Source organism: Diorhabda carinulata, chromosome 2 (genome assembly GCF_026250575.1).
Source record: "Diorhabda carinulata isolate Delta chromosome 2, icDioCari1.1, whole genome shotgun sequence".
NCBI lineage: Eukaryota > Metazoa > Arthropoda > Insecta > Coleoptera > Chrysomelidae > Diorhabda > Diorhabda carinulata.
The window spans coordinates 33,079,697-33,105,853 of NC_079461.1; the positions used below are offsets into that span (position 1 = coordinate 33,079,697).

At 34.6% G+C, this 26,157-nt stretch overlaps 1 protein-coding gene across 2 annotated transcripts in view; it reads left to right on the top strand.

The window, feature by feature from the left end:
• Positions 1-26,157, top strand: part of LOC130890771 (zinc finger protein ush) — a 181,244-nt gene that overhangs the window by 131,543 nt on the left and 23,544 nt on the right. Inside the window, exon 1 of one of the 2 annotated variants that reach the window (XM_057795080.1) lies at positions 18,844-19,199. The exons of the other annotated variant lie outside the window; for it this stretch is intronic. Within the exon in view, the coding sequence (XP_057651063.1) occupies positions 19,103-19,199 (97 nt within the window). The 5' untranslated portion in view covers positions 18,844-19,102. Of the gene's footprint in view, positions 1-18,843; positions 19,200-26,157 lie in introns of those variants that run through there. 2 annotated transcript variants of the gene reach the window in all.

Sequence of the window (26,157 nt, forward strand, 5' to 3'; positions counted from 1 at the left end):
TCTAAATATTACTTATTTCAAATCACTGCTAAACATAATCACAGGGCTATTAAGTTCACTCGCAATCATGCAGCGGGAGGCATAGACATGTTTTATAGACCTGGAAAAGGCATTTGACAAATACAACTGGAGGACGTAGAACACCTTCTATACAACAGGCAAATCCCATATAACATCATAAAAACCATCGAAAAAATTTACCAGAAAAACAAAATACAGATTGAAATCAATGGCATAACTACCGAGGAGATTCCTATAAACAATTGTATTCGATTAGGAGAATACACTCGTAACCTGAAAGGGCATAAAATGGGGAACAAAAACCTCAAGATCCTATGCTATGTCGATGATGCTGTTCTGAATGCAGAAAACGAAGATGACCTACAGAGATTACTATTCAAATTCAACAAACAATGAAGATATTTGCAGCAAGAACGAAATGCATGACCACCTCAAAAACAATTTGGTTGTAGATTGTAAATTATACAACAAGAGATGAAATTTGAATATCAGGATACGGTGATATCGAAGCGGAGGTGAGAAACCAAGCGGCAAAAGCAGCACCATCTCAGCTTACCTGAACGATACAATCTTCCGAAACAATTATATCCGAATCGAAACCAAAGAAAGCACCGAAATGTGCACAGGATCGCTGGAAAACACTTGTGAGAGTGGAATGAACACATAGATCGAATGAATGACGACAGAATGGTCAAAATAGCTAGCGCCGAAGCGTTGGAAGAACCCGCAAGATATCGCAATTTCTTTGGAATGAACTGACACAGACAAAGGGGTAGGGACCGTACCTAATCCGACCCTATTACGGGATAATTAATACTGCTCACACTCCCACTACACCAACACGCCCAATTACACCGTCCGATGCCCGTTTTGATAATCAAGTTATCATCGTCAGGGACTTTGTTTTTGAAATGCGCGACAATGTAGTTGTGAGTGTTAGTGTAGTGGTGGTGCAAACAGTGTATTCAGTTGATTGTTATATACAATTGTAGTGATTGTATCGACATACTTTAACGATCAAAGTTACGAGACATTCTGTATGATTGGATCAGTACGTTCCAAATAACTAGTAGCGAGCACATTGGCGTTATTGGAAAAATATCTTTAAATCAAATATTTTTATCGAACGTTGTGTGAGTGTGCCAACAATTCCCAGTAACGAAATCGGAAATTTATATTTTCCACTAAGTAATCTCCTCTTCAATCTTGACTGGCTCGATAACCAAATTTCCCACAGAGAATCGTCTGAACATAAAAAAAGATAGAACTCCTTTTAAAAGTTATTGATAAAATGCTGATGGATATTTTAAGATTGAGATTATTAGAATCGTTTTCTCGGGGATAGAAAAACCAAAGAAAAATTAGGAAGGAATTTTTTGACGTTTTGACTGATGATATACGGTAATCTGAAAAATATTTTCTGCTTTATACTTAATATTTGAATAGAATTTCTATTTACTAAATATCGATGTTATTCAAGCCTATCTTTCATTAGTCCATACACTAGTTAACATCTAATACTACCTGGAAAACGTGCATCAAATTAGTTTGACATTAAACAAAACAAAAATTAATTGTTCACTGGTAAAACAAAGTGAATAATAAATATTAAATTGGACGTCTAGTCGCATGCTATTCATCATAATAATGGATGAAATCGTAAAAAAAGTGCTGCTAGTCCAATGTTACGGAATGAGATTATTAAATATTAACTGCATGATAACATCAAAACAGCCCATTAGAATTATAAAGTCTACTTGAAATGGTCATAACCAGTTATGGAGATGTAGAGAGGACTAGGTAAGAAGAAAGAGAGAGGGACTAGGTAAGAGGACAAGGAGTTAGAGCAAATAAGAATTCGGAACGTACTATGGCGAAACAAACACCTAAGACAACGAAATAGAAACACGTTTCACAAAGCAACAAACAGACCTATACATCAGAAACATCAATGATACAACCCTTGGTGACCACAGAAATAAAAATTCTCAGGCGAATCTCGGGAAAAACATTCTTAGACCAAGAGAGAAACGAAAACATCAGAAGATTATGTATCATAGCGTAAAAAATAATGGAACCAATATATAAGTGGAATGATAGAAGATAGAGTGGTAAAAATAGCAAGAGATAAATTTCCAATTGAAATACGGAGTAGAGGTTAACCTTGAAAGAGTTGTAGTGACAATCTAGAGCCAAGATGAGGAAACAGTCGTTAAAATTACTATGGAAGAAAGAAGAAGGAGAAATTTTAAGTCACCAGCTTTTTAACGAAACAAACTTTATTTGTTATTAGTGAAACCCCTTCATCATGCACTACGGCACTACTACGGCACTATTATTACATCTTTAAACTTTCGACACCATTCACGCACCCATACACATGACTCATTCTCCGATGGATTTCTGCAGCACTTTGGCCTTCAGCCTCTAGAAAACGAATCACACTTCACAATTCACACTTGGCGGCAGCATCGATAATGGCGGAGATGTTAACGTGGCTGTGACACAACGCCGACTGATGCCTGAATGACTGTTAATATGCATTGGTCGAAATTTCTTGTCTTTAAATGAAGTAGCATCGTAGATTTGAGAATAATTAAGGTTATCCCAGGCTAATTTTTTTTTTTTTTATTAATTTCTTGTAGTATAGATTCGGAATTGTGTATTAGTTGACCCAGGTATATATATTCTGCTATAAATGTCTCTTCTATGTACCAATTCATTGTATGTATATTACCTTGATTTTAGGTAGGTTCATTTTAAGGCCTTCTCTATTGCTAGCTGTGTTGAGTTCATTTATTTGTTCTTGCAGTTAGGAGGAAGTCATCAGTGATTCCTTCCTGGTTGTAGTGTTGTTGTCTCAGTCTAATTTAGGCAATTCTTCTTCCAATGTTGCTGTGAAGAGCTTTGGAGGTATTGAGTGTCATTGCTTTACTTTTATGCTGATCGGGAATTCAAAAATTATGGTTATACGAGGTCTGGCTATTAAATAACTACACTGGTTACGAAAAAGGGTTTTATTATTCTACATTCGAATACTTCCCTTCAATATACTCGTCATACACCTTTCTATACGTTTTTTCCATTGATTGATGCAGTGCTGGAAGTCTTCTTTGGTGAAGGTCTTTAGGAGCTCTGCCGTGTTTTGCTTTACCGCTTCCATCGACTCAAATCGGGTCCCTTTCAAAGCAGATATTTTTCTAATCTTTCAAGGAAATCTGAGCAGACCTGTTGACGCTAGAGCTTTTGGTCGGGAGTCAGATTTTTGGCACCAACTTCTCACAGACTTTTGTCATGTGTAGTTCGTCATGTAAAATTTTTCTAATCGTTTCTTTATCGGCCTTTACAGCCTCAGTAATCATCCGGATGCTCATTCCATGATCTGCACGCACAATTTGGTTGATTTTGGTCACTATTTCTGGATTTGAAATTGTTACTGAATACTGAACTCAAGTTTCTTGAGGTTATTCCATCAACATAATATAAATCTCTTAGTATTTAAGAGCTGTTGATGATAAACACAGTTGACATCATTTTCCCACAACATACGAGGCTTGCTACTTGTTTTGAGATGTGAAGGTTAAAAATAAATTGAGAGTTCAATGTTTTTCTACACCTGAAGAAGCGGTTGATGCGTTCAAATCACATGTTTCGGAGGTACTCAATCGGAATGGATGAAATGCTTCGACAATTTATAAATATACTGAAACCATATTTATTACAAACGATGTTAAAAACATTGATTAACTAGCCTGATAAATACCGATCATAAAACGCATTGAAAATCTATTACAATATTAACATAATCGATTTCCTAATCAGCCTTTCTACGTATTAATAATACAAGTGTTGGTCTGTTTTGAAATTGGTGCTTCTGTTTTATTTTAAGATCGCTCTTATGATACTTTTTACGTTTTATTTTCGTTATAATGGCCGTGCTTGTGTTGATTCATTTCAATTTCAGTTGATAGTATCTGATAAATGGTCATTGGAAACAGAAAAAAAAATTAAGAGACAAGAATTCTGGCTTTTGTAAAGCAGATCGCACTCGATCCGAATCCATGTGAAATTAATTAGGTTTTAATTAGTATTTCTTTTCTTTAAATTTCAGTTTCTAAAGAATCACGCCGTAAAAATTCTATTTTAATTTAAAAAAACAAAAACAAAATTATTATTTATACAGATCTTACATACTATTGCCAATTATGATTTTACGCAAACATCATATGTCGTTTTCATCGTGCATCCTGCCAATACATCGATTTTCAGAAGTAAAAACGAAAATGTTAAAATATGTGAGGAGAATCCTGGGATATCAACGCCGAAACCAGATATATTGTAACTTGATTTTAATGTGAAATAATGAATTTCGCCGCCCTTGAGCGAGAACTGTCGCTTCTCTCTCGACATTTTCACACCTTTGCTTTGCAATAAAGTCACTCGCCGATGATCGAGTGAGTGACATATCGGGCGACACCAGTAATTTTGCATTCGGAAAATTCATTTTCTCTCATATTGCGCACGCGTCTTATCAGCGGTACACACAAGGCGGCCGTACGTTTCACCGAACGGTTATCAGACTTTGGCAGTGACAACCAGGCTAGTCGTGTGGAAAAATGATAGCGAATCTCAGGTCATCACCCAAACGGATGGATCCCTCTATTTTTTTTATACTTAGTCTTTTTGAAATACATCGAAAATATTCACCTTCAATTTCGGAGTTACGATTTTCAATTATTATTCCTCTAGTTCCTTATTTTCACATCTGAATTTCAAAAGTGCCTTGAAAATTATCGTTTGTTATGACAATATAATATAACATATATTTGAGATACAAAAATGATTTACAACTATTATAAAAACCACTTCAATTTCGTACGTTTGGTATCAAAAACTGTTAATGAAACTTCAAAATCAAATTATCTCAACTTACATAAACTTTTTGTATGAAATAATCACGTTTGACTTCAAATATTACTAGATTTTTGAGGCTCTTCCGCTTCCACTTGTGTGTCACGTATTCACAGTCTTAGCTTATCTCAAAGAAGCGTCATAATGATGGTACCGCCCTTCAATATATCCAATTTATGGATTGCTTCTTCTACTTCTCCTTTACTTATTTCGTGTGTTGTTTTTGATCTTTTCCATTCACCCTCTTCTTCTGGGTTAATGTACTCGTAATCCTCGTAATATTTGACGTTTTATCTCAGTCTCTCCTCATGGTAATTAAGTACACTGGTCAACAGTGGTTTTGGCGCCGAAGATTTTGGAGGTGATACACTGGATAGACTATTTTAAAAGAAAAACTATGGTTTAAAGAAACAAATTGAACAAGGAATTTTTATTGTATTACTCAGATTTTACAGATATTATTTATTATATACAATAGAAAACAGAAAAAGTCATCATTTAAACCAATTACTCACTAAACATTCTTGAATGTATTTTAGAACAATCCCGTTTTATAAACCAGCAATAATCTGCCATCATGTGAGTATCCCATCTTCTTTGATGGCGATCCTCCATACGTTTTATATCTTGGTGAAATCTTTCACCTCGCTCCACACTAATGTCGCCTAAATTATCAGAAAAATGGTCTAAGTGGCTGTGTAAATAGTGCACCTTAATGCTCATGTTAAACGCAAGTGATCTGAAATTATTCAGCATCTCATTGACTAATTCAATATAGTTTTCAACTTTGTGTTTACCCAGAAAATTTTGGACAACTGAAACAAATGAATTCCAGGCTTTTTGTTCAATCTCAATCATTGAATTTATAAAGTCAGGGTCTTTAATAAGCTGTCTTGTTTGTGGGCCATCAAATATTCCTACATTAATTTTTTCTTTACTCAGCTGAGGGATTTTATTCCCTATACATGCAAAGCATGATCCAATCTTATCAAGAGCCTTTACAAACTGCTTCATTAGACCCAGCTTGATATGTAGTGGTGGAAAGATGATTTTCTCTAGTGGAACTAAAGGATCATTGATGATATTCTTTTCCCCAACATCCATGTTTCCTCTCCTGCGCCACTCTTTTCTAACGCAGTGTTGCGTTTTGTCTCTGCTATCCCAGAGGCACAAGAAACAAGGATACTTGGTATAGCCACTTTGCTGTCCAAGGAGAAAGTTCACCATTTTTAAGTCTACATAAATCACCCATTGGTGTTTATGATACTTTATTTTTTCCAAGACCAAAGCTATGATGTCATATTGCTCTTTCATTTTCGTTGAGTGAGCAATTGGTATTGAGCCACTTTTACCAGGAGTTCTCTAATAGCATGGCAAAATACAAGATTTTGTTCTTCAGAGAAAAAAGGTGGCAGATCTTTCTCCCTTGTGGTGCGATAAAATGTAATTTTCGTTCCTGGTTCAAGTAAATTTTTTTCCTTTAACCTGGAAGCCAGTAATTCAGAAGCTCCTATCGACAGGTTGAGATCGATCTCTAGTGAGGTCATTTTACTCATCTTGATTGAAACATTGAGGAATTGATGGAATGTTGGAATTGGCACTTCTTCTGAGTGAGGGATAGGGCGTCTTGCAGAGACTAAATCTGGAATAAATCCACTAGTTACGGTTCTTTCGATTTATTCCAGTAATATTTACTAGGCAAAAATAACAGTCATCGAAGTGATTTGTTGATTCTCTTCAAACCATTGGTACTCCGAATTTCAGACTTTTCCTATTCCCTGTCGTAAATACTCTGTACAAGTTTTACAGACAATATGTGGTGCCCATGTTTCATCGTTATTACCAAGCTCAACACCAAAATATCCAAGATAAGCCCTCCTTACAAAGTCACTAATAGTTTTTCTGTTTTCCAGTAACGTGTATTCTCCGCATATGTAGCAAAAAATATCAGGATGATGTACACAGCTTCTTCCACTTGAACTCATTTTGTTTCTATTCAAGAACACAAATACAGCAATTCACATTAACAATCTACGTTTTAGATTCACTTTTCAACAACTCGTTACTAAAGAGAAATTTCATACGACGCTAATTTCTATCTATCTGCACCGCGGGAATTCACAAACTAACCTCAACTCTCAACTGCAGTTGAAGTTTTGAAGGTCACTTCAGATACTGGACAGTTCCATCTATCGGATTTCTATGACACTAACTGGATGACACTAATAAGTGGGATTAAATCCCACTTGTTAACAGTTTGTCAACCAATCAATTATATTGTTAGTCTTCTAGTTATTCCATAAATATTATTATTTTAAATTCAATTTATTACAAAAGAAGACTGTAAATAAGGAAAATATACAAAAATCTATCCCTGTATAAATTTTACAACACTTATACTTGAAAGTATTAAATAGAAAAAAGCATTGATAGATAAGTGAATTTATCTAAAAATCTAGAGCTGATACAGAAAAACTGCTTTCATATTTAGATTCAACAATAAAAATATAGTTAAAATACTCAAAAATACTAGGCACCCAAAAAATTTTTTTTTGTAGGCCTGTGTTATTCATATTTTTCAATTTTTGAATCTTCTCTTTTACTTTCTATTAAAGTTTTTATCAGTATCCATAATTTTCTACACTTCTATCTGAAGTTAACAATTTACAGGGACAACCTGTACAATCCAAAGATGGGAAAAATGAATTTTTGCAACAAAAGGTACTCGTTGTTTATCTCGATAAAATTTATTGTTTAGGAGATATATAGATTTTTAGATCGTTGTACATGCCAAGGAAAGCGTTCGCCATAAAGAAATATTCTGAGGAAAATTATCTTAATTGTAATTATTTATTGAAAATACTAACAGAGGGTATTGAAACATAATGAAACATTTCCAATTGAACTGCATTCTCTCGAACATCGTGTTATTTACATAAGGAAAAAATTGAAATGTAGAAAAACTTGTTTGTTAGCCTACAACTTATCAAATAAAAACAAAAAAAAAATTATAATAAAAGTTAATTTTTTCGATCATTTCGATCCTTGTGCTATCCAACCACATTTTTCTACATTTTAATTTTTTCACGTTATTCCACAGTATGCATTTCAATTAGAAATATTTCATTGTGTTTTAATACCTCTTATAAGTATTTTCAATAAATAATTACAATTTATGATAATTTTTTTCAGAATGTCTCTTTGTGGCAAAAGGTTTCCTTGAAATGTACATCGATCTAGAAATCCATATCATCTAAACCATAAACTTCATGGAGTTAGAAAATCAATTGAAAAATTCATTTGTGCTATCTACAGGTTGTCCCCTCAGAGGTTACTGATTGTTAACTTTTGGGCATGAGCCGCCCCCGAATAATTAATTTCTGATTTCGCAATTCAGAAACGAGTAATTTCTCTTTATCTATTTTTTTTTCTATATTACGTTGATATATTCCTTAATTAATGTCTCTGGGGTATCTCTTCAAATGTATTCATTCGTTTCTTAAATTTTTTACCGGCCTAACTCACGAACGTAGCTCAGCAGAAACCGAAGAAACATAATATCAAAAGACAATGATACCGATAACGAAGGCCCACCCGCGAATGTTTGCACGTGTTCGCGTCACGTGACGCAGCCGATGATAGCTGAGATAAAGCGGATCGCGGCATCCGGAATCAATGACACTTTTGGACCCTTGAATGGGGTGAAGAGTGAGTGACGAAAGACCCGCATTTTCGAGCACTGCATTATCTTCGAATTCACTCCGATGGGTATAATTTGTTTAGAAATTGTTAGAAGTTATATCCTGTATGAGAAATTTTACGAGGGGTTAAATTTAAATATTTAACAAAGCTATAAAATTTATTACGTTCCTTTTTTCTATTAATATCAATTTATAAATAAAAAATCAATCATTTAGTACAAGTTTTAGATTAAGAAGCTTTTTTAAGTAAGTATCTAAAAGACTTTTCTAAATATGTTTCCACAGCTGCTCCACGAAAGAAATCGTTTGCTCAGTATGGATTTTTCGAACAGTCAGAAGTCAGAGGGAGCTATGCTTGGCGAATAGGGTGGATGTTGCAACATCTTATTCGCTTCTCGGCGGTTTTGATGAACTGAATTATTTCTTTTTTGTCTAAACCAGGTGTTGTTTCGCAAATATTTAGATCTAGTAAAACTAAAAGACTCCTTTCTTAGTTTTGTTTTAATTCAGAATTATTATTGAACACTCAAGTCTAATCTAGATTTATATTATAATGGTACACAAAATCCTATAACTCCCTAAATGTTTTGTAGTTGACATCATTCGTTTATTTTCATAATTAGCCACAATAATTTTTCTATTAACTCTGGTTCTATTTGTATTTCTTTTTCCTTTCACAGATAGTCGCAGCTTTAGCTAGATGTACCTTGTTCTCTGTCAATTTTTTCATTTACATCTCATTTTCTTGTTTTCTTTTTTTTTTCGGATTAAGAAAATTATCATTCATTTTGTAACTTTCGACTTTTGATATCTAAACGATGCATTATATTTTTTTAAGATCAGTATTTTTTCTATGAACGCCAACATGTTTGTTTCCAAACATAAGTCAGCAACAGAACCCTCGTGGATCTTGACAATGAATAAGTTTGTTCAATAAAGGTCGCAGCCTGATTATTATCATTATAAACCTAAAATCTTTTGGCTTTCTTTTTTTTTTTCTATCACAAAAGTATTTTAAATGTTAGCGATGAAATGTAGCAAAATTTCTTATCAGCAAATAACTGTTTTTGTGGTTTTTTAAAATTTTAATTTTATGCATTTTTTTCATTCTATTGTTGTACCATCTTCTGTGTGTGTGTTAAAGTCGAGATTAGTTGAACAAAAAATGAACGGAGTTAGGCAATTAAGTCAACGCGAAACTGAAAGAATAGCCGCGTTAGACAGGGACAAAGTTATCATGAAGTGGCAAATCTGTTTTACGTACACCACACAATTATTGGCAGATTGATGCAAAGATTTCGAGATACCGGTTCACATTCTAGGAGGCCCGGATTCAGTTTTAACTCCTCCAGATGACCGTTTTTTGCAATTAAATTCATTAAGAAATCGGTCAATGACAAGTGTCGAGCTCATCAGCAGAAATGTAAATATCTCTGAAAGATTATAAAGACCACCAACTTCAAAATGCTGGTCTACACAGCAGAATATCTCTCCAGGCACCTTTGTTAACCAGGCAGCATCGTATTAGTCTAAGAGGTTCAGATGGACGTAATTCGAAGACGGCGAAGAGAAAGATTTGAGCAGTGTTGTATCATTCCCAGGGAGCCGTTCCAAGGAGGGTCTATTATGTTTTGGGGAGGAATTTGTTTTGATGCCCGCGCAGAATTAGTGTCTTTTCCTAGACGCAGCAAGATACATAACTGACATTCTTGAAAATCACGTCTTTCCGTTTGGATGGTGATGATTTTCGTTTAATGCATGATAAATTCTAGACCACACGTTGCGGCAGATGTTCTGAATTACCTAAACGAAGTAGGAATTCATACCCTGGACTATCCACCAAGAAGACCAGATATGAATCCTATGGAGCATGTGTGGGACATTTTAAAACACCGCATTCGTCGTCGAAATCCATCTCCTCAAAATTTAAATGAGCTTGAGCAAGCGGCATTAGAGCAATGGGAGAACATACCTCAAGAAATGATACAGCACCTAATTGAAAGCATGTCCAGGAGAATGTTAGCAATAATTACATCCAGAAGCTACTAGCTACTAGCGTTTTAAAAAAAGGAACATTATAGTTTAGTTTTATTTGCAAGTTTTATTTTTATTATTGTACTCATTAAAACTCACTCAAAATTACTACACATCTCTTATTATTGCGTCAAAATGTTTGAAAAGAAGTTAAACAATAGCAATATTGATTTAAATTTATTAAACAAAAAAATATTTTCACAAATCAGTATCTATTGGATTCGACGCGTCGACCAAAACTCGATTTGCAATTTTTCCAATCTATTAAACTGTATTGATTGCTAATTGCTAAGAAATTAAAAAAAGAAAATATACTTGATAACGTTCATCTAATACAAACCGATAGGTTGATTAGTCACTTCTAATATTTCTACAGTGACATTATTATGTTCAACAAGGTGTGGTTCGAAGTTTTATCGTTAAGATTTGATTGATATCGAAACGCTCGCAGGAAACTAGTTTACACACACACTCACACACACACATATATACATATTCACACACACACAGTTTCATTTTGTATACCTATTCGTACATAATATGGCATCGAAAACATTTGCATACGATAAGAGTAATTGGTTTCTTTGGAAAATGTCATTAATTTAGAATGAATTGTTTGATTTGCTCTACCATAAGTTTATGCATTAATTAGGTAATCTCAGATTTTATCGATTCTGTGAAGGCGTATGAATCGTCCACGATGATTGGGTATGGGATTTTTAATGCATCATTGAGTTCAAAACATAATTTACTGGGGTTTTCGAAGAAGAAATATTCATTGATCATTAACGCACGACGCGACGTGGTATCTATATGATTTTATGATTTTATTACATTAGAATCGAACTACATGACCATGGTATAAATCTAGGAACAGAAGTAGATTTTTTGTATCAGTAATTTTACAAAACCGTCAATTTTCAATCGAAGGCACTTGCGCATGCACATCGAACACTAGTAACTTCTTTATTTTGGTGTCCACGCCCAAATTTTGGATTGACACTCAATATTTCACCAATCTAGAATATGTAAAAGTCGATTCTCCCAGTGTTATACATAAGGGTGTCCCAATATTACCCTGGTCAAAATAAGGAGCTCGGGCGATTCAGACTCGTCACGTCTTTCCATTTGTCGCAAGTCCCTTGTTATTGGACCTCAAAACCAGCGGCGTCCTTTCCCATGCGAAGAATAAATAACATAAGTCTGCTTTGATTATGCGTCAACGACCAGGCACCAAATGGTTGGACACAAAACTCCTCCCTGTGGTTAGCCCATGACCAAAACCGTCTCGGATACTCAGCGTTGCACTATATACATACAGAGTTTGCTGCTACGTCGTATCTTATAAATGAGTATTGTCGAATGCTTTTTCAATATCAATAAATGCCGTTAGACCTACCTTTCCAATACCTGATATAATTTCCACAATTCTAACCAGATGGTGTAGAACCAGGTCCAAGGATATGTCAGTTTAATAAACATATTACTGGGCATGTAATGATGTTGCGACCAATTTGTTTTTTTCCAAATGTCGATATATCAGTCTCTCCATTATTTTCAGTGAGAAACTGGTGAGGATAATGAGGCCGTAGGAACATTCCATTGTTCAGATACGCAGCCCCGAGCAAGATATTCATCAAGGGAGACATGCACATCATTACGGCCATCTTTAAACTTTCGACACCATTCATGCATAACACTATCATTGATAAACTTTTCCCCATACACACGACTCATTCTCCAATGGATTTCTGCAGTACTATGACCTTAAGCCTGTGTAAAACGAATTACACCTCGCAATTCACACTTGACGGGAGCCTCAATAAAGGCGGAAATGTTTACGTGGTTGTAGCACAACGCCTACTGACGTCCGAATGTCTACAATGTTGGAGTATGTATTGCGAGAGCCTACAGCGCATTATCGCTTCTTTCTGCCCGCATAGCGTCTGCACGGAGTGATCGGAGGTTGAAAAAAAAACGGCCTTCGTATCAAACATAGATATCGTATAATTATATCAGATGTATTTTACACTTTTGCGCAAATTTGTGAAAATTTTACCGCCCATTTCTACTAAATATTTAATCATTTAAGTTTTATCACTTGTAGTCGCTTGACTACAGAGTTTGTCATAACCTTCGATGATCTACGATTCTACGATATCTCTACTACGATTATTATCATTATGTTGATTGGACAACAAAATTATTCGATCTTGATGGTACTCGAATCAGTGGTTCTAAAACTATAGAACAATATTCACAAATAACGAGAATAAAAACCAATTTAGGTAAAACAGAAAATTCATTATAAAATGTGTCTAAATTTGCAACATATGGAAAACTTTTTTGTTATTAAAATTTTCCATTTTGCAAAGCCGAAATTGCAGCAGATATTCAAAATTCTCATTCGTATACGAGGTATTTAAAAAAATAAATAACGCTTAAAAGTAAAGTACATCCATTGTTGATAATATCAAAAAACTGTTGGTAGGAATTTATTTAAAATTGTAAATTGGTAACTAATGAATAGATAACTTGTTTATTATCAAAATTTTGATAAGCTGCGTGTTTCTTAACTCATGTGTTAGCATTTTGTTAATGTTTTGAAAAAATTGATAACAAAATTATCTATTCTAAAATTCCATTTAAATAAAGTGCCGAAGAATTACGCAATATGTTGTTAACAAAACAATTGTACCTCCACTACGAAATTCTCTCAATATACGAGGGTTGGGTCATAAATTACGGCCACTATTCTTTGTAGACAAGCGAATGAGTGAAAATGATAATGAAAAGACCAAAAGCCGAAATACTAATAGGTTTGACAGATAAAATGTAATTGGAAACAAGTGTAAGACGGGAAAACGCATTAAAGACAACACCATTCAATAACAATAAAAGAGATTGTCATCAAAAGAGCCCTTGCGCAAACATTCTTGCAGTTAGGGACAATCAAGACAGTAGGAGAAGCAAAGAAAAAAGGATTGAAAGAGTACAGTTTTGAAAAAGAGAGCTTCAAGTACAGACTTGAAAGTACTTAAATACCAAAATGAAGTTAAAACTCTACAAAGCAGCCATTAGACATTTTGTCACGCAATAAGAAGAAAATTCTCGAATATTTGTTAAAGAAATACCCAGAAAAATATTAAATTTTTAAAATCCTAGAGGCTGAATTTGTACGGACACGTAGAAATATGACAGCCGGCTGTTATCAACATCCAGGGGACGATCAAGAATAAAGTCGAAAAACCAAGTGATAGAAGGCATAAAATTGAATACTCAAGATGTTATAATCAGACCATAAGATGCCTTGTGGAGTGATTTACCGCAATAAAAGAATCTCAAAACTCTCAAGTAATTGTCCAGCGAACGCAAGCGTAGTATGTGTGCAGATTGATCAGTGATAGCTGGTAATAAATCAGTTGGTGAGTGTCGTGTTGAGCAACGCGATTAAATTAAAATAATGATTCTCCGAAGAAGAAGAAAGGGATGCGATTGGACTCAGGAAACAAGTTCCAAGGTTGCTTATTTAAGAATGATTTAAACAGTATAATTTCAACAAGATAGAGCACTGCTAAGCATACTAAGGATCTGCTGCTTGCGCTTTTGGCAAACGTTCAGCACGGCTGAGAAATATCTTTAACGTTTGAATGAATGTATGTGACAGGTGATAAGTCATTGGTTTTGTATGACACGCCCGAAAATACAACATACAACAATGGATGCATACAAATTTTCCAAAGAACCTTCTACATCCGTAAGATTATGACAACTGTTTTTTGGAAACAGGTGTGTTGTTTGTGGAGTTCATGACAATTAATGTAGATTGTTATTGAAGATTAACGAAGAGGCATGCTGTCTTCTGGAACTGTTCTAATCCATGGAATTGCCCGTCCCTCTATGTAACCCAACGACTCCGTCAGCAATTTCAATCGGATATTTCCGAATATCCACCATACAGTCCCGTCTAGCATCGAGTGAAGTAAACTGAAGTGGTAGCTTAGACGGCGACGATTCCAAACTGACGTGAAGAGTTATTGCAAACCTTGTTCACAGATAAGACAAATGCCTTAATCGTCATGGTGATTATGTAGAGATGTGAGCTGTATAGTTCATTAGAGGGCAAAAAAAACAACCCTCCTATTTTCACGCGGGTGACAATTAACAAAAAAAAATGCGATTTCAACTGTGTCCTTGAAAATGGAGCAGCTTTGTTTATTTTTAGTTGAAACTAGAGCTTAATCCATAGTTCGCATTCTAGTTAAGTCCAGTTTTAGTTTCAAAATTTCAAGTTTTACGCTGGTGATGACAGTTTAGTATTTAGATCGTATTGGTTTCAGAACCGCTGGATCTAACGTTTTTTTCAAAGATGTATCAAATAACTGATAATAGGTCGTCTGCAGAGAAATCAACATTTTTATCTCGTATCTCATAGTTCAACCAACTTTAAAGATGATGTTATCGGCGATGTCCTCTTTAAAAAGTTGATTATCGGATATCAGAGCAAAATAAAATTGTAATAAATACTCCAGGCGACACGCCACGGAGAGGGACTTAAGTAGATTAAAAATTGTTTTGTTCAATTATTCCTTATTTGATTATTCATGATTAAAAACAAAAACCATTTAGAGGAAAAGTTAAATGATAAAAGCGAAATGATTTTATGAATTCCAGGATACATAATGCAAAATAGATTGAGAACGACGTGTGCATTTAATTTTATTTTAATTTGTAATGTAAACTCAACATTTGAAGTCTGAAATTTATACTATGTGCGTAAAAAGTTATGCCAAAATGGATCAAAAACAGTCTTTCTTTACTCGTGGGTAGTCAGACTTGAGCAGTCGAGAATTCAAAGCCGTCTATTGAAAAAACTGAAGATCCGAAACATCACAAAAACGATTCAAGAATGGATGATAGAAGATATGGCAACACTGGTATGAATACGTATGTAATACGATTGCTATTTGAGTTGTTTACACTTGAAACATTAATTTTGGTCAAAAAAATGAATTAAGTCACGAACATTTTCGTGCGATGATTTTCTATTACTTTCGACGTGGTGTGCCCGATCTACTCGCTTCGAATTTTGGTGATGAATCACCGTGTTTCGTCGGTTTTCAGAATTCAATCGTGGTCGCACTTCGCTCCAGGATAAACATTCGTGAACATCGTCTAAAATAGGCTGTTGAGCCAGAAAACATCGATGCTGAGCGTAAACTAATATTGCATGAACACTTGGGTCTCAAAAATTCAATTGCGTCGCTTCAAAGATATCTATAAGATCGTGACAAGCGACGTGCATTGTACGGGTATTTCATAGTTGTTCGCGAAGCAGTTCGAAGCAAATGGTCGTCTGTATTTCTTTCGAAATAACTGGACATGTTGCCACCGTCTCATTAGATCAACGTCTATTCTCAATGGTACATCAGCATTTATTTGCGTGTTCAGGAAAACCAAACGCCGAAGACTAATCATTTTCCACCACGGCAATGCGAATTCTCATACATCAGTTCAAACAAAAAGGTTTTTGAACGGTTAAAACATCGAATTGATGGTTCATCCGCCGTTTGGCACCTAATGATTTCATCTTATTTCAGAAAGTCAAAAATAAATTGCGAGGTCAACACCTGAAGAAGCGGTTGATGTCTTACATCAAGTAGAAACTACATCGACTTGTAAATTTTTGGAACGTGTTTATTTGATTCCATAGACCAATTATAAGATCATGAACATGTAGATGACGAGTGTTATTTAAATTTAATGCGTCAGATAAGAAATTAAGTTAATTAGATAGTAAAATTGTACTTTGGAAAATGTAATATTGACGTAATGTTTCCAACAAGACGATGCTACGCCACTCGAGTCGAGTACATAATTATCTTAACTTTGCAAAATATGTACTCTGTCAAACGAGGAAAATTAAATGGTCATTGCGCCAACCGGATATTTCGGTTTTTCAAAATTTATACAATGATTTTATTAATTTTTCAAATATAAAGATAAATACCAAAGCAATTTGATTTCTTTCGTAGGCGTTTGATTGCACCGGTTTACGAAAAATATTCTTTTGCTTGAATTGCTATTTATCACAAAATTGATCGAGAATTGAAACTAACTCCACTTAAAGTGACATTTGTCTCGCTTCACACAACTTCACAGATTATAGTTTTCGAAAAGTACTACTTTAGAAATTCGAATCGGTGTTAATTTGAATAATTTCTTTAGCTACAAGGTTGGACAAAAGTTTTGACATCACGAAGATGGTCCCAAAACTACCTGACCTGAAGTAAAGATGGCGGTAGTTGCTTGAAAAAGTACACAATCTATACAGCATATGTTTGAAGTTTGAAGACGTTGTTTAGTATATGAGATACAATTCTTTTATTTGAAATGAGTTAGCTCAAACAATATAAAAGCTAAACTAGTTTCTACTTTGAGTAGAGTTTAAACGATCTGCGAAGACCGGCATCTCAGTAGTCGACCAAATGAGGTGACGACTCCAGGAAATCCACAAAACGGTAATGGAAAATCGTCGACTGAAAGCGTGCGAGTTAGTAGTCATTTCATGGAATTTTTGCAACGTTTCATAAGCATGAATGAAACGTGGGTCCATCAGTTCACACCCTGAACAAAGAACAATCAAAACAATGGGCTGAAAAGGGAGAACCGGCTTCAAAGAATGCAAATGCTGTACTGTCTGCAGGCGTCGATTTTTTGGCTCGCGCGTGGTATAATTTTCATTGATTATTTTGAAAAAGAAAAAACCATCAGCAGCGAGTATTATGCGAACTAATTGCAACATTTGAACGAAGACATCGAGCAGAAACGATCGCATTTGACTAAGAAGACAGTGTTGTTTCATCAATGGCTCGGTGGTCAGAGATTTTCTATTAATGAAGAGGTGATGTCGGCAATTAAGGATATCAATTTTTTTTTAAATCAGCCATAATTAGTATAATCAACTTTAGCTAGAAAAATATCGGATGATTCGGTCTCATATCTTCATCAAACATTGCAAATTTGAATATTGTTATTATTATATAGAAATAATCAATTTATCAGTTTTGAAAGAATAGATAAAACCCAGTTCATTGGAATAACATTTAATATACAAAGAAAATCTCGTTTAAAATTTTATAATCACTAGCCAATCAGACACGATTGTTACCAAACGTTACCTTTGTTTTAACTATATAACAAACTAAAAATAGTATTAATCAGATACATTATCCTCATATACGCGTGTAAAAATTCGGTTACTATGAATATGAAGGATGTCTTCATAAAATCAGTTATAATTTTACAGAAAGAAAGCACAACACGTTTAGCAAGCTCTTTGACACCTTGGTGAAACCATCTTCTTTGGAATCAAATTTTCTTGCATTAAGAATTTCGCCATGGATCTGAATAAATAGTAATCTTACGATGCGAGGTCCGGACTAAATGATGGATGTAATATGAACTCAATACCACCAAGTTCTTCGATCTTATTTTCGCAGAATGTGTCTGTTTATTAGAGAACCCGCTTCCAGTTGGCAATACCTGGATCTTTCTCTAATAAAATCTCATACATACGGCATCAGCTATCCACTATGCACCTCCGCGTTGATAGTTGTCCGATGTCTCTTTCTGTTGTTATTACATATAGGAATTACTTTTTGCTTTGTAGATACAATTAGACGTCGAGACACAAACATGAGGATGCGCCTTCGGCCAATTGGAATGTCTTTTTGTAATCTTTTACAGTTTTATCCCATAAACATATTTTGATTTGTACGTATTGCGACTAAGAAGGCTAAAAAGCAGTATTCCATAAAGGACACGATCAAGCGGACCCTCATATGTGGCAGCATTTTCGGAGAGAGACGTTGTGTGGACAAACAGCGATTTAAAGATCATACCAGCAACTTCGCTTGGTCTTCTCGGATCTAGGAATCGGATGCAATGGATAAACCGCCTTACTTTTACTAATTCCTACGCGGAATGCTGTCAACTAGTATCAAAATCAAACTTATGAATAGAAGAATTGGTTAATAAATGTCACTGATTTCACTGACATTACTAATTCAAATACACAAGTCTTATGTTGACTACATGTTATCTAAATAAAATCAAATGTACGTTGAAAAACATTGTTCTAAAACCAGTTTTTACAATATTAATATAATATAAAGGCCATAATATTATATCACCGGCTGGTGCTTTTGTCGGTTTGTAGTCCCACCAAACCATATCTGATCCGTCCTTATCAGTTTTCTATCTCTTGTTATGAATATAATGATAAGAAAAGTTATATAAAGGTAAACAAAAGTTGTACAGTTATGTTAAGCATTGTAGCGTGTCTTGTGCGACATAACTGCCGTTTTTCCATTTTAAATGTACTATATAAATACCAAAAGTGAAGTGAATTATGTGTGAAAAAACAGATTAAAATGATCGATACCGCGTGTAAGAGTTACAAACATTTCGGTGATTTAAAAAACCGTTATTTTGGCGAGGAGTTTGAAGGATTGCCGGCTATAATCGAAGGTAAACGTTTTCCTTTTTCCTGAAGGGTAAATAATAAAAAAATATTTCGAAAATGTACATTGATGCTTTATTTACATAATTTAATACATAATATACAATAAACTGTACAATTTTTCCTTTTGCCCTCTCTAATGCACCGGAAATGTATTTCCTCCATATTTTCCTGTTCCGTGCCACTATTTCATTTATTGTGTGTTGCTTTTGTTTTCCTATATCTGCTATTTCTTCGTTCCATATTTTTCTTGGACTGTCCCTTCTCCTTCTTCTTCTGAAACCTCATGTCTTGGAGATCTTCAGGTCTACTATATTGGTTCGACAAATCAAATATATCTTTAACACTCAAAACGTTTTCGGAAACTCCAAGATGACCTGGAGATCTTCGGGGCTACTCTTTTGGTCTTACCGTTCTTACATGTTTTCAATACGTAATACAACTCCAAGTTTCACGTTTAACGTTCTCTTAAACTTCAGGATTTCTTAGAAATATTGAGGTCATCTATATTCATTCGACAAATCAAATATATCTTTAACACTCAAAACGTTTTCGGAAACTCCAAGATGACCTGGAGATCTTCGGGGCTACTCTTTTGGTCTTACCGTTCTTACATGTTTTCAATACGTAATACAACTCCAAGTTTCACGTTTAACGTTCTCTTAAACTTCAGGATTTCTTAGAAATATTGAGGTCATCTATATTCATTCGACAAATCAAATATATCTTTAACACTCAAAACGTTTTCGGAAACTCCAAGATGACCTGGAGATCTTCGGGGCTACTCTTTTGGTCTTACCGTTCTTACATGTTTTCAATACGTAATACAACTCCAAGTTTCACGTTTAACGTTCTCTTAAACTTCAGGATTTCTTAGAAATATTGAGGTCATCTATATTCATTCGACAAATCAAATATATCTTTAACACTCAAAACGTTTTCGGAAACTCCAAGATGACCTGGAGATCTTCGGGGCTACTCTTTTGGTCTTACCGTTCTTACATGTTTTCAATACGTAATACAACTCCAAGTTTCACGTTTAACGTTCTCTTAAACTTCAGGATTTCTTAGAAATATTGAGGTCATCTATATTGGTTCGACAAATCAGATATATCTTTAACACTCAAAACGTTTTCGGAAACTCCAAGATGACCTGGAGATCTTCGGGGCTACTCTTTTGGTCTTACCGTTCTTACATGTTTTCAATACGTAATACAACTCCAAGTTTCACGTTTAACGTTCTCTTAAACTTCAGGATTTCTTAGAAATATTGAGGTCATCTATATTGGTTCGACAAATCAAATATATCTTTAACACTCAAAACGTTTTCGGAAACTCCAAGATGACCTGGAGATCTTCGGGGCTACTCTTTTGGTCTTACCGTTCTTACATGTTTTCAATACGTAATACAACTCCAAGTTTCACGTTTAACGTTCTCTTAAACTTCAGGATTTCTTAGAAATATTGAGGTCATCTATATTGGTTCGACAAATCAGATATATCTTTAACACTCAAAACGTTTTCGGAAACTCCAAGATGACCTGGAGATCTTCTGGGCTACTCTATTGGTCTGACAACTCTAATATGTCTTCATAATCAAGTTTCACGTTATATGAACCCTCAGGCCATCCTGGAGATTTATCATGTTTTCAACTCTTAATATAATATCAAGTTTAACGTTCTCTGAAACATCAGGATGTCTTGGAAATCTTGAGGTCTAATATATTGGTGTGACAAATCAAATTTTTCTTTAACGCTCAAAACTTTCACGTTTTCGGAAACTCCAAGACGGCCTTTCACGTTGTATGAACGTATTTTTCGCGTTAGTTTTCCTTTATCTGCTATTTGTTTATTCCATATTTCTTTTTTGGACTGTCCCTTCTCTTTCTTCCTATCGTTCATGCTTTCCACATTCGTTTTGTTAGTTAGTCTTGGTCCATCCTTGTTAAATGTCCAAACTAGTTTAAGATTTTCTTCTTTATGTTTTCTTTGATTGTTTCTTGTTGTAACTTCATTTCTTATTCTATTCATACTACTTTCGTAGGTACTTTATATCGATTGCATTTACTTTACTATCTATTTTATTGTTAGTTAACCACCTTTTAGACCAGAGTAGAAGTAGAAAATAATGAGATTAAACATATTGAAAAAGAAAGAAAATACAATAAAAATGAAAGGAAAATTAATTTACGAAAAGGGAAGGGTGAGATCGTGAGTTTTCGGGGTAAAAACGGTTTATCTCGATTTTTTTTTGGAAAACTACAATTTAGTTCGATAAATTATCGTTTGAATTGCTGTAGATTTAACGCTCTTGTTGTCATACTGATCGATTTCGATTCGAATAAGTAAATTGGAAGTTAATTAAAGTGATGATGTTCCCAAGTTTTTAAAAATTTTTCCGTAATTAATATGAAATTATGTGTATACTACATTATAAATTAAACGACATGAAGAACAAATAATAAATTCAGTATTATTATCGATATTATGTCTGGCGTCATATATCACGAGATTATGAGATTTCAGCAGGCCCTATCGGTTATAAACCATTATCAGAATTGCATGAAGAGAAAAGCGTTCGTGGAAACAGCCAGTGATTTATTATTTTTATCTTTTCGTACAGAAAAAACTCGGAACAGATTACCTGCGCCCTAATGATCTACCATTAGTACATACTTCTAAAACTCTCTTCGCCAAAACCACATTCAAAAACTCCCGATAATATTTCCGGTATTTCACATATTCAACGAATGCGAAATTAATGAATTCGATATTTATGTTATATAATGTACGACTACCGACTGTTACAATTTAGATCAATTTTCAGTTTGCTGTATTTTTGGATCATTTTATATTCATTGTTCGTCAGTATCTGAACGGGACAGAACGACACGATTTGAATAAGATTGAATTGGATCGATAGCATCCCATATACTTTTTCAAAATTTATATACAGAGCCCACACTTTATTCAGAATAAATAAATACTAAAATAAGTTTTGAATTCCGAACTTAAAAATTAAATTAACACAGAATACGTTTCAGCTAAATTAAATGCTCAGGTCTACTATATTGGACCGATTTGTCAAATATATCTGTAAAACTCGAAACAATTTCCAGTTTAACGTTTTCGAAAAAATCCAGGAGGGCCTGGAGACTCTATTGGTCTGACAACTCAAATATGTCTTCAAAATCAAGTTTCACGTTATATGAATCCTCAGGACGTCCTGGAGATCTTGGATATTTTCAACACTTAATACAATATCAAATTTAACATTCTTTGAAACCTCAGGAAATCCTGGAGATCTTGAGGTCTTCTATATTGGTCCGACCAATCAGATATATCTTCAACACTCAAAACAACTTTAAGTTTGATGTTTTCGGAAAGCCCAGGAGGACCTGGAGATCTTCGGTGCTACTCTATTGGTCTGACAACTCTTATATGTCTTCAAAATCAAGTTTCACGTTATATGAATCCTCAGGACGTCCTGGAGATCTTGGATATTTTCAACACTTAATACAATATCAAATTTAACATTCTTTGAAACCTCAGGAAATCCTGGAGATCTTGAGGTCTTCTATATTGGTCCGACCAATCAGATATATCTTCAACACTCAAAACAACTTTAAGTTTGATGTTTTCGGAAAGCCCAGGAGGACCTGGAGATCTTCGGTGCTACTCTATTGGTCTGACAATTCTTATATGTCTTCAAAATCAAGTTTCACGTTATATGAATCCTCAGGACGTCCTGGAGATCTTGGTTATTTTCAACACTTAATACAATATCAAATTTAACATTCTTTGAAACCTCAGGAAATCCTGGAGATCTTGAGGTCTTCTATATTGATCCGACCATTCAGATATATCTTCAACACTCAATATAATTTCAAGTTTCACGTTTTCGGAAACTCCAGGACGTCTTGGAGATCTTGGGAGGCTACTACATTAATCTGACAGTTCTCATATGTCTTTAACACTTGATACAACCCCAAATTTCACGTTTCCTGAAAGATTTTGGAGCTTATCTATTGGTCCTAACGTTGAGATATGTTTTCAACACTTACAACATTGAGCCTCACGTTTTCTGAAACCCTAGGTGGCTCTGGAAATATTGGGGGATACTGTTTTGGTTCGATCGTTGAGGTATGTCTTCCTCCATTCATATAATACCAAGTTTCACGTTCTTTGCAATATTAGGACGTCCCTCATTAAACAAATCGCGTAACTGATACTAAGTTTTATCTCGACAAATTATTAAAATTCCGTTGAACTTAAGTTGGAGCTGATAAAGATCCAATTTAGATCTTAACCTATTCATGGCTCGGTATTTGGCTAAGTTCGTGATATCGCCCTTTTTATGCACTATCACATCGTATTGATGACTAAAAATAAAACTGCATTGACAAATCATGAAACATATATTCAATTATGAAAATTATGGAAGACAATTTTAACTTAGCATACGTCCAAAGACAGGTAGAAGCAATGTGTTATCCTAATGAAAAAAATGTTTAGTTCAATATTTCTGCAACATGTTTAATGTCTGTTATTTTATATAGATCGTTTACTAACTTTTAGGGAGTTCGGATAACGTTGTTTTATAACTAAAATCATAAATATTCAATATCTCTCAAGTTTTCCCATCCCATAGAAGGCACTGCAAAGTTGTCACTATCGGTAAGGGAGCTGATACCGCACAATATTATAACATTCCGCTGTGGTAACGTGTATTCTCTTGAAAGTAGTTTTCGAAGATAACAAACACACTTTTATACGAGGGGTAAATGGAAACTTATCATTCCATCGGAAAATTGAAAACCAATATATCAATTGTTTCATGTGAACAAAAAACGACGATTTTATTTGTATATTGACATGGAAGTTGCTGCCAGGGTCAAATTTCAAATCATATTCTAATGATATTACATCGAATTATACAAACCATCGCCGTTAATTATTCTTATTTATGTGTAAAAAGCTAACAATATAAAAACTTGTTTGCTATAATAGTTTATCACGAGAGTGCATTAACGGAAAAGTGACTTTCCACTTTGAAGGAATCAATCGCATCACCGCAAATCGCTTGGTGAGTGCTGCGGTTGGAAGCGGTATTTCCTAGCATAGTCACGTGGCCGAAAACTTGGCGCCTTCTTCAAGAACAAAAAGTTATATACCAGATTCGTACATTTGGAGGTCGGCTCCCAAGCATACATTGGTCTATGTAAACAAACTAGTGCAGGTCTTTGGGAGGATTCAAGGTGTAGAGGTCCTTTTGGATTGTAATTGACAGTATTGCTCCTTAGTGGTGTAGTGAAACCAGAATAGTGACACTGGTACCAGTGTCAAAATCAGTACTTCTTCTCTAGGCAGCTCCATAACACAGCAAATTAACAAAGCTAGATCCCACAACAAAAGTTTGTAATCTGAGACCAACACCAAGGAGGATGAGGTAATGGAGGACCATAACAATAAGTTATGTCTACTGTGTTGAATCGAAAATCAGTTCATGACGTACCAGGATACGTACAAGAAAACAACGAAATTACTTAGAAGAAATCTTCCATACATTAGGATGCTCGACTCAATACAGAAGAGAACAGTTCGACGTATACGCGATCCAGAGTTGACCAAAAACTTAGAGCATTGAAGAAAGGCCGCCGACATGGCTCACTAACACCGAGTTCGCTTGCAAACGATCAGAACTTCATTTTATTGAAACTCATTTATTTGGAGAAGTGCAAGCCTGTGGAATCAGCTACCAAGGCACGTGTTTCCCGAGCACTTCAACCTACTGAAATTCAAGATCAATATCTACATGCATCTCTAGACCCACCACTCGAATGTAAAAGGGTTTACCTTCTGGTGCTTACTATTTACATAAAAAAATGAAGTTTCATAAATATAAAGCTACGTCTTATAAAATGACTTGTATGCCCTTAAACTTGGTTATTGTCGAATCAAGTAAAGTTTTAAATATGTCATAGTATATGACACTTGAGCTACCTTCACTTTTTTCTTAATAAAATTCTCAATGTAGCCTTCTGCAACAAATCTGTAACCTCTGTGCCGTTTCTTAGTAACCAAGTCACCGCCTGCATTTGCCAACTGACTGACACTGGATCTCCGAAAACAGTGTCCAGTATAACGCTCAGAATCTGGTAATTTCAGATATTTCAGATTTTGTTTTAAGCGTAGATACCATAATAATATGAGCCATCTAGTGGCTCCTCTGAAGTAGATGAAGTAGCCATAATAATTTTTGTAATGTAGAAATTCATACAAGATATAATTGAGTAGCTACTTTCGTTATCAAGTCTACGTTTTTAAGAAGCTTCAGCAATAAAACGATTAATATCATCAGATTCTAAAACTTCGAACTTTTCAGGATCATAACCTTGCTAAATTGTTTACAGGTAATCGTTAAGTCTTGACATTTATATCTACATGCAATTTTGAATGTGTGGACCACAAGGAGAATGATTTTTTATTTTTACTCGTTAGTGTCGCCTGTATCGAAATTTTTGGGAAGCAAATTATTTATGGCCTCTTCTACAATTTTACGTAATTTTGGTTTATCTAACATGTTTATCAGTGTTACCAAAATAACAAAAAATAAAAAAATAGCCTATTTGAGTTTAATTTGGCCAAAATGAGGCATTTAATAGTGAAATTTGATCAAAAATGACTGTGTTAGTGAAGTTTAAAAAAAAATTAATAAGTTTGCAGTTTCTTCTGCTTTTTTGATTGGAATATATCAACAACACCTCGTATTACTTCGAAAGCAGTCTCGAAGATTATATCTTTGAGAATATATTAACAAAATATGTAGTTGATACGTAAGGTGCTTTGAATATGACCGCTATCTGGTGCTTTTAGCGTTATCAAATCAGTGACTGTTATTCGGTCAATTCGGTAGACTATTTATTCAAAGTTCCAAAGACGTATGACGGGTAGTTAGTTATTTAG